We start from the raw sequence: 10241 nt of genomic DNA, 5'->3' as shown, positions 1-10241 counted from the left end.
AACAAATATTTTTATACTGTTTCCCACATTATTTTCCCACACACAGCTGAGCGAAGAAAAGATTTTCCCAGCGAAAACAAATTTCTCAAAGCACTTTGCATCGAATGAAAATGCAAATCAATTCATTTGATTGCCCACATTTTTGTATATCTTTCTTTTTTATTTCACCATACAAAGAGAAATAAATTACTCGAGCGATTCTAAGACAGGAAACACAAACTTGTAATCACTAAAGGGAAAAATCATGTCAACTGTAACAATGTAATTAGCGTGGCTTTGGAGGAAGGGAAAACTGTTCATTTTCTGCTTCATTACTTCAATTATTTATGTCTAAATATATGTGGAAAAAGAAGTTTTCAAGTGATATGGTTTTTATTGTTCGGCAGGTAATGCTCGGCAATTAAGAATTCGAATGCAGATATCATCCATGTTTAAAGGATTCCGGTAGCATGATGCAAATAATATTGATGCCAGGCATCGTTTAGGAAGTGTTCACTAATTTCAAGATTTATTTATAGTTTTAAATTCATTTATTTATAGATTACTTTATGTGAATAAGACTAAAAATAATGCTTGTATTATGAGGAAAGCCTTTGCTCTAGGCGGTTTTAAAATTAAATTACGAAAAGATTTTTTTTTTAAAAAAGGAGATTAAATCCTTGTGTTTTAAAAAATATGAAAACTATTATTTATCAAAGTGATTTTAGATAGTTACATGCTTCAAAGGGGAAAAAGTAACGTCAAGGAAATAAAAATCTTTAAAAATAACAAAAGAGAAATTTTAGCAGTTAACGTTTTGCGAGACGAAATGATTTATCTGAAACATGCTTCAAGTAAAATGGCATGGCGTGAAACATTTTACAAGTAAAAAAGCATTATGTGAAATATTTTACTAGTAAAACGGTATTGTATAAAACCATAACTAATTACAAAATTTTAACAAATTAACAGTAAATTTGCGATAAAATATGTCTATGGTTTTTCGCTAGGTTAGGTTAATTTTAAAAAGAATTAAAATTTTAAAACGCATTTAAGGCATTGTGTGAAACATGTTTCAAGTAAAATGGCATTATGTGAAACTTTTACAAGCAAAATGGCAATGTTTGAAACTTTTACAAGTAAAATGGAAATGTTTGAAACATTTTACAGGTAAAATGGCATTGCGTGAAAGAGTAACAAATTTTAAGATTTTAATGAATTAACAGTAAATTTGCGATAAATTATGTCTATGGTTTTTCGTTAGTTTAGGTTAATTTTAAAACGACTTCAAATTTAGGGGAGAGGGGGACCAGTGTGCACATGGGGCTAGTGTAGACAAATGGAATAATTTTGATATACTTTAATAAAAAAAATCTCTGTAAATTATGGCAGATTGGAAAACTGTGTTGCACTTTCATATGTAGTTTCAAGACAAAGCACTAAATAATTATGAAGCAAATAAATAAACAAGGTTTTTTTTGGTGGGAAAATAACTTATTGCAATAAGTTATTTTATAATATTAATATTGCTTTTGTTGCAATTTTAGCAGTTTTTATCCATTTCTTTAAAAAAAAAAAGAGAGATGTCATGCATGAATATATTTATTATGCGTTTCAAGAGTCATTTTATACGTTTTCTTAACGTATAAAATTTTTAACGTATATTAACGTTTTCTAATTAACTTAATTTGAAATTAATTAACTATTTTTAATTATTCCTTAAAAGAACAATACAGTTTTCATGCATTTCATGTTCATGTTTATCTTTTTATTGCAATAAAACGTATGAAAAAAAGTGTAAAATTTCGTGTGTAAGTAATTTTTTTAAGTGTATGCTCATTAAGACTGTTTTGAATTTAAAAGGATTAATTCAATTCAATAGGGGAGGGGGTATGTGTTAAATAAAATAAATAAAATACTGATAATAATGTGCTCATGCGCACATTGGGAAACAGCCGTTCTCCCTTCCCACGGAAGATGAATTTAGTTAGCCACTGATGAAATTAGTTGGTAAGATGAGACTAGTTTAAGCCACTATGAGTGGCATAAATTTCATTTTACTTATTCCTTTTTTTTGTGGTTAAATTAACGTTGTTTTTCTGTTTTCTGCCCCTTTTTTATTTTTACAAACCCCAAACACATGGAGCTTTTTTCTTGTTTTGTTAAATAAACGTTGTTTTTCTGCTTTCTGATTTTTTTTAATTTTTACAAACACCAGACAGTGGAGTTTTGGATTGCATATTTAGTGACCCCAGACTTCTGATTCTACTACCATACCTGTAACAGAATCCACAAATTTAGTATTTATGCTATTAAACAATTGTTTCTGGTTACACATGATCTACTTATACATAAATACTCTACCTTTTGATGTTTGTACTATTTAAGAGAGTAAGTTGTATGAATTAAGCAAGCGTTGAAAGCGAAGGTGAGTTTCTTTTTTTAGTGGTGCCATCTATGGCCAAGAATACAACTTTAGACACACTCACGTCACAGCCCATTTATAGGGTGGACTCATTCATTCATACACAGATCTTAATTTTGACCTGAACCAGACAACGATCAATCTCCGATTCAGCACCCCCAGAGGTATGATTTGTTATGGGAGCATGGAGGACTTCGTGAAACGACAGGTTTAACCACCAGTTTTCACCATCCACCATTTACTGCACGGGGAGTCTTCTGCCACCGGCGATCGAACTCACAACTTCTCGGACATAGGCCCAACCAGGCAATCCATATTTGGTTTTGATTTTATCTTCAAATCGTACTACTTGCAGACCGTGCAAGAACAATTAACTTCAAGCACTTGCTATACGAATATTAATCCTAAAAAATAATATAAGTAGCTGAATAACTATATTTTATTACTAAAAAATTTTCATAATGAGATTGTCCGTGATTTGTAATTGACAACAATTTAAATGTGAAAAATGGTATGATTTAGGCAATCTTCCTATATCTGTATTGAATTATGAATTTTATAAGTCGTATTAAAACTGGAAAAAATTCTTGAATGAAATGTTTATTGCTTTAAGAAGAAAAAAAAACTGTCAGCAAATTGGAGTTCCATTGAGTGAGAAAATATATTTTATTTTGGTATAATGTATGCATGCGTCGTTATTTGAAATAGATGTTTAAAGAAAACATGTGTCTTAATCGAATAATTATTTAACGCTTTATTTAGAAACTTAATTTTATTCTAAGATCCAGTTTATTCTGCCTTTGAACTAAATAGCAATTTACTATTTTAGACAACAATAAATTTTTAAAAGTCACACGTAAGTCCAATCTAAATATGAATGTTTAAGGAATATCTTTGTTCTATCAAAAATATTTTTTTTTAATTTTGTAGCCATCATTTTTTTAATGTGAAAATGTTATTTTCAAGAACCACCAGTTAAGGAACGGTTAAAAAAATTAAAAGAGCTGATATATTTCCACTTAAATTGATCTATACTTGTAATAATTGAGTTCTGAACATCAAAAAGCCGAAAAAGTTAAAAATTAAGACATTAATATTCTTTGAATACGAAAAAAATGCTTCAGATTTGAAGAAAATAAATTAAAATTGTTTGACTGAAGAATTAATATCAAACGTGGTATCTTAATGCTTCATTGTCTATTTTTCGCATTTTTTCTCTTCCTTCCACTTTCGTTGAATTTCCCCTAAGTATATCTTTCAATCTAGATAGTTGAGTAAATTATATAGAACAGGAAGAATAACTTTCTCTTCGGGTGAAGAAAAATATCTCATTGTTCTTGGAAGATTAAAACAGGCGTGGCTTTTTCTTTTCTTTGCTCTCATCTTCAGATTGACCTCATCTTGTCAGATCATTTGTTTTGCTCTCCTGAAAAAAGAAAAAAAAAGCAGAGCATGATGGGTAAGGTTGCTTAGCTATTCCACCTGAGTTTGCCGTTTAAGTGAAGAAACTCAAACTTGTGGAATTCTTCCTTGAGCTAATTATCTGAAAATGAAAGTAAAAATAATAAATAAATAAATAAAAATAAACTGCATTTAAAAAAAGTTAGATCTAAAAGAGATTCTACGTATTAGCCAGGCTCATTTTTTTTGTTATTTTAATGAATTCGGAGACGCCAACTGCTCCGGATTCGTCAAATATTTTTAAAAATAGATGGAAAACTACCAACTAAAATGTTCAGATTTTCGGTTGATTTTGCTAAATTAGTAAAAGGCTAAACACCGCTTAATTATCCTAGCATGATTTGGTTATTGGGCACCTGGGCCGTAAAGGTGCCCACATCCCATTCATCACGCACTTTTTGATCTTTGAGTAGACACATTGAGATCAGCTAACCTTTTGGTTGATGATTTGAAAGCTCGAACTCTTTTCTCGAAGAACGGTTCAATTGTGACAAAGTAATAAACTTTTGAATTATTTAGAAGTAGTTGTGTATAAACCCCTTATAAATCGAATTTATAAAACTATGAACAATGCGAGCCGGGTGCAGATTCGCATTGACCAGCCATCGCTGGGATTCGAACCCGGTTCACCTCATTGGGAGGCAAAAGCTATATTTTCTGAGCCCACACGGCTTTCGTGTACTCCTTTAAAAATAACAGTAAGGACAAAAAAACATATGACCTTAACATGTCGCATCATTAACTGAAATGTATTATTACCTTCTTTCCACGACGCCCTACGTTCCAATGAAGTGGGGACGGATAGTAGTCACTCGAGTGAGTTTCAAAAAAACCTTGTTCGAACCTTATTATTGAATTGCATAAAAACTGTATCTGATGGAGAGAATTCAATTGCAGATTTGAAATAAAAAAATATCAGTATTAAATCAATATTACGCTACAGGGATGGAAATTTCCCAGTGTTATCAAATCGGTTTAACTCATTGAAAGTCTTCTCGTGCGTCAATACTTCCCGTGAGATGAAAATAATGAAATTTTGCTACCGACCAGTGACCAGTTCTAGCATTTTTAACAATAACCACTTTTTGAAACATGGGACTACTTTTTCGAAAAATTTAAAATTTGAGATTATAAAAAAATTGTCAATGTTAATACTGTAGGACATTTTTTTAGAAGCATTTCTCAAAATACGGGAAACATCACAACATTCTCCTTAATATAGGGTAAACATTGCATATCTAAAATTAAGAAAAATTTAAAGAGGCAAGCATGAAATAAAGTAATTTTCAGAATATGACGTAATGTTTATAATAATACTATATTTATATTTTATTTTATAACCGTCGTTAAACAGTAGATCCAATTCTAAGTTTACGACTACCAACGTTGAAGAAAGCACCGAATTTGACGAAAAAAACAAAAGTGTTTTTCTTGAAAGAAGTAGTTAGCGAAATAAAATATCTACTAAGTTTTAATGTTAATAGCTCTATTCTCGTTTTCTTGTTTTAGCTCTTTTCAGAACAGCACTTTAATCTTTTAAATACTTAAGCTGTTTAAAGTAAAATATTTTCAAAAACTTTATAACCCCTGGGTATGTAACTTTCCTGATTCCAACCTAAAACATACACTTTCTTGTTTTTTAAATATTTTTTTTTATATTTGTTAATTTTTAATTTTTTCCAATTTTCGATTTAGTTATTTATTATTAATTTAATTATTTATTATTAATTTAATTATTTATTATTAATTTAATTAATTAGTTTGAATTTTATCTTGATTTTCTAAAATCACTTCAAAATATTAATGTTAAAAATAAAAACGATTTAAAAAAATTAAAATAGAACATTTTCTTTTTTCAAGAAAATTTAAAAATGCTTCTAAGAAAAAAAAATTAAAACAAATTGTATGAGATACAGGTATTTGAATTGATTCTTTTTTCCATTTTTTTTTAATTTCCTTTTTTTAAGTTTTTATTAATTTATTTTGAGCGTCTGGGTTCCCAAACTTAGCAGATTTAATAAATTCGTAGCAAAACAATTCATCTTTATTTTCGTTGAACATCAACCTCGTATCTTTCAAAATATTACTCGAGCATGCATCAACATTTAAATGCCTTATTGAGAAATTTGTTATCTGTCTTTTGCAAAATTTTTTATGATGGAAAACTTTGGTTTTGTGATCCAATGTCTCAAGAACGAAAAGAGATAAAATTCGTCTTTAGCCTTCTTAAAAAGAAAATTGCTTTAACTGTTTAGCGCAGAATTTACTTAAGAAAATCGTACTCATCACGAATCAAATTTTCTCCTTCACTGAGCCATGCATATAAGATTTCAAGAGCAGCGTAATTTACAGTACCTTATTCTAATAGAGAAAATTTTACGTTGAAGAAATAAGATCACTCTGTTCCCTGCTATACTAGCGTTTATTTCCTTCTAAAGGTCATTGTTAAAGTTTATTTTGATTGTTATCGATAAATATAAATATTGAATAATTTTATCCTCTAATATACATATAACGTGAAACTGTCTGCGTCAAAGAAATGCTGAAAAATCCCTCAGGCAATTCTACAACTCATTGATCCCTCAGTTGGAGATATAATTTTTCTAGCTGTATGGTAAGTTATTTTCGAAGAATAATTGATTTTGTCTGGTTCGATCATTTCAGAGCCATATTTCACTAAATGACTGAACCCGAGTTCTAATTGCAACTACAAACAATAAGACTTTCGATTAGTTTGCCTGTTCTGGGATCTGTATTTATGGAACACTGATAAACTGTCACAAAAACAGGTGAAATTTCTCTTCTCACTTTGGCAACAAAAAGCTGAAACGAACTGAGCTATAAGTAAGACTGTAAACGAAAGATTCATGTGAACTGTTCAGCATTTTTGTTTTAGATGTTCCTGTTAATTTACGAGGGTAACATAAAAATGTAGAGCTATTTTGCTTTTTAATTTTAATGATGTTTATTAAGGAGCGCTTATCAATAGAGATCAACCAAAAATATGTTGCTCAAAATTTAACTAAAAAGGAAAAGAAAAAACTTCCGCTGCACACTGTCTATTTTTTTTAGCCTTAATTTTTTTTTTTTCAATTTCTAAACTTTCTTTTTGTCTTTTTTAAATACATTCTATCATACAAGTTTACGTCAATAAGATGAAATTAAAACTGTTATATCTCCTAACACTAAAATTTATAACAGGGTATGCAGAAAAAGTCTACAAATTACTATTTGCAAATGAAATTTCCAAGTAACACTGAAGAGTAGAGAAAAGGGGACAGTTTTAAAAAATAGGCCAAAAATATTAATCGTTATTTGGTACACATACCGTACTTTTTTTTAATGAAATTTGATAAACGTTTCTTTTTGCCTTGAATGATAGATAAACTAATTTTGATAACGAGTTTTTCAACAATCTCTTTTTTTATAAGAAATTTTTTTTCTTCCTAACACTAGTCCCATATCATGGACTGGTGAGGACACGTGATAAAACTTATGATTTACTCTGTTGTTGCTTATGCAATCTTAATTTTATGTGTGTACATCGTTAGAATAAATTTAAAGTTTATAAATTAGCCTAGTATAATTGTTAGAATGATTTTTAAGTTTATAAATTAGCCTAGTATAAATATGGTGAGAAATTATAAGCCTAAAAAGGATACTAATCTTTTAGAAAACAAAATTAGTGAATGATTGAAAATTAAAATTTCAGTGTGAGAGTTGCTGCCAGAGCTGTTGGCATTATGTTGTTTACTTAACTTTACACTTTCCCTTAATGAAGTTAAAATATCCAGCAATAGTAACCCATGTGGGAACTCTCTTATATTTCAGAAGAACATGACAATGAGTTGCCTGATTGCCTAAAATGTATGGCACGATGCAAAGATTTTTGAAAATTTACAGCGTTAATCGTTCTTCCTGCTTTTAAATAAATCGTTTTATTAGCTGCTTAAGCATATCTTTTTGGTTTATTTTTTTTATCTTGATGTCTTATTTGTTAATTACCATTATATAATTATTTTCAAACAGCCCCTTTACAATAAAAACTGGTGATCAGTAATTACCCCAGAAATGATCAAAACCAGGGGTAATTCCTGATCACTAGAAATTTAAAATCTTTTAAATTCTATTTAGATTTTCAAACAAAAGAAGTTGGCATAAGACTCATCTTATATAGCCTCAAACTTCCAGTAAATATTAAAATTCTATTTTGAATAGTTTTTTTTTCACAAAATAGATGTTTGCGTTTTTTGATCAGGAATTACCCCAGGTCACCCTAAATTATTTCCTACAAACCTAATTAAAATTATTTAAATCATTTTTAACAACACCTTGTAAAAACCAAAAAGAACTTTTTTTTACAAATTTAGATACTTTTTGGATATTTTAATGCTATATTACAATTAAATCATGTTCTATAATTTTCAAGTAGAAATGATAACTTTTTCATGAGTTCCTTTTGCAAAGGAAAAAAGATGCTTGATTTTGTTTTACTACAGATATTGCCTAAGCGAATTTTCGATTGAAGAAATCATGTGAGTACATAATTTTCCTCACAATTAATGAAATATTTAAGGAGTTACAAATCCAAGAACTCCAAAAAATCAATGATTTCCCTTCTAATGACGTCAACGATGCACCGCGCATGCTTGTGATGAAACATAGTCCGGTGCATTTGCGGGATTTCTTATCCCATTTTAGGTAAAGAATCTTCTTTTTAAATTCCCCAAATATTTTCCCGCAAGCATGCTTCCATTCAAAATGAAGCATCTCAATATTTTATTCATCCATAATTCCTTTACATAAATATCAGAATCCAAAGCACTTCCAGGATAAATCGGGAAAACATGGAGAAATTCCTGACTATCGTTGCCTTTACATTCATGGGATTCACTTTACATTTGGGTAAGCATATTTGAGAGCTTATGCGATATTTTACTGCGCTTGTGTACCTAATTTTTGCTGTTAAAGGGTAGCATTCATGTTGTGATATGTGCAAGTAATAATGTAAGCCTATTTTATTGAAAAGTAGGTCAGTAAGTTACGTTGTGACGTAATAAATGACGTCACGTTTGCAAAGATAAATTTTGCTTGCTACAATATTGCTAGAATTTGTTACAAAAAGCGTGACTTGAGTGAAAAATGCATCTAGAGACAGATTTTTTTTTCCGAGTAAATAATGTACAAAATATGTTTTCCCAAACAGGAACGAATTACAATAAATATATTCAAATTTCCTGAAAGTGGAAATATTTAATATACTATTAATCAAAATCAATTACTTTACAATCAAAAGTGTATTTTCTTATAACCAACTGAGATAAAGGTTTTTTTTTCTGAGAATGTAATATTAATATTTCTCTTATCGAATTATATAATCATGTTAAGTCTTGTTTGTTCTTAACTATTTAATTATCATTAAAAACAAACTATTTATGATCTTTTTGTGTAAATAATTTAAATTTTTTTCTTTGTTATTTACTTTTTATTATTTATTTTTTAATTTTTTTATTATTTACTTTACTTAAACTGACAACTTTTTATAAAACTACAGAGATCGGAATTAATATTCCATATACCAATCAGAACATTAATAATCAATATTACGATCGCGATTAATAATGACTCTTCTAATCTAGCATTTTGGTTCAAAATATTCTGGCGACAAAGTATAAATTCATTTAAGGAAAATTTTTTCCAAATTCTTCTTGTAATTAAAGAAATATTTTAATGAAATTATAAAATTTTTTTAATTTGTCGCTTTTTTAAAATTCTTTTTATATTATTTACTTCACTTCAACTAATATCTTCTATTAAAACTGCAGAAATGGAAATAAATATTCTATACAACGATCAGAACATAAATGATCAATATTACAATCACCATTAATAATGACTCTTACAGTTTGATTCAAGATATTTCACCGATAAAGTATTAAATCATTTGTAGAAAAATGTTTCTAAATTCTTCTTAAAATTAAAGAAATATTTTAATGAAATTATAACAATTTTTTAATTTGTCGTTTTTTTAAAATTCTTTTTATATTATTTACTTCACTTCAACTAATATCTTCTATTAAAACTGCAGAAATGGAAATAAATATTCTATGCAACGATCAGAACATAAATCATCAATATTACAATCACCGTTAATAATGACTCTTACAGTTTGATTCAAGATATTTCACCGACAAAGTATTAAATCATTTGTAGAAAAATGTTTCCAAATTCTTCTTGAAATTAAAGAAATATTTTAATGAAATTATAACAATTTCTTAATTTGTCGTTTTTTTAAAATTCTTCTTATATTATTATATTTTACTTCAGCTAACATCTTCTATTAAAACTGCAGAAATGGAAATAAATATTCCATACA

At 28.6% G+C, this 10241-nt stretch overlaps 1 protein-coding gene across 1 annotated transcript in view; it reads left to right on the top strand.

Annotated features, from left to right (window-relative positions):
- Window positions 1-8474: 8474 nt before the first annotated feature.
- The window catches only part of LOC107438868 (UPAR/Ly6 domain-containing protein crok-like), an 8075-nt gene continuing 6308 nt past the window's right edge, over window positions 8475-10241 (top strand). The window contains exon 1 of the mRNA XM_016051269.3: window positions 8475-8770. Coding sequence (XP_015906755.1) covers window positions 8713-8770 — 58 coding nt within the window. The 5' untranslated portion in view covers window positions 8475-8712. The remainder of the gene's footprint in view (window positions 8771-10241) is intronic.

Source organism: Parasteatoda tepidariorum, chromosome 5, assembly GCF_043381705.1.
Source record: "Parasteatoda tepidariorum isolate YZ-2023 chromosome 5, CAS_Ptep_4.0, whole genome shotgun sequence".
Classification (NCBI taxonomy): Eukaryota; Metazoa; Arthropoda; class Arachnida; order Araneae; family Theridiidae; genus Parasteatoda; species Parasteatoda tepidariorum.
The sequence above is the reverse complement of the archived record's forward strand: the minus strand, read 5'-3'. Positions and strand labels throughout refer to the sequence as shown.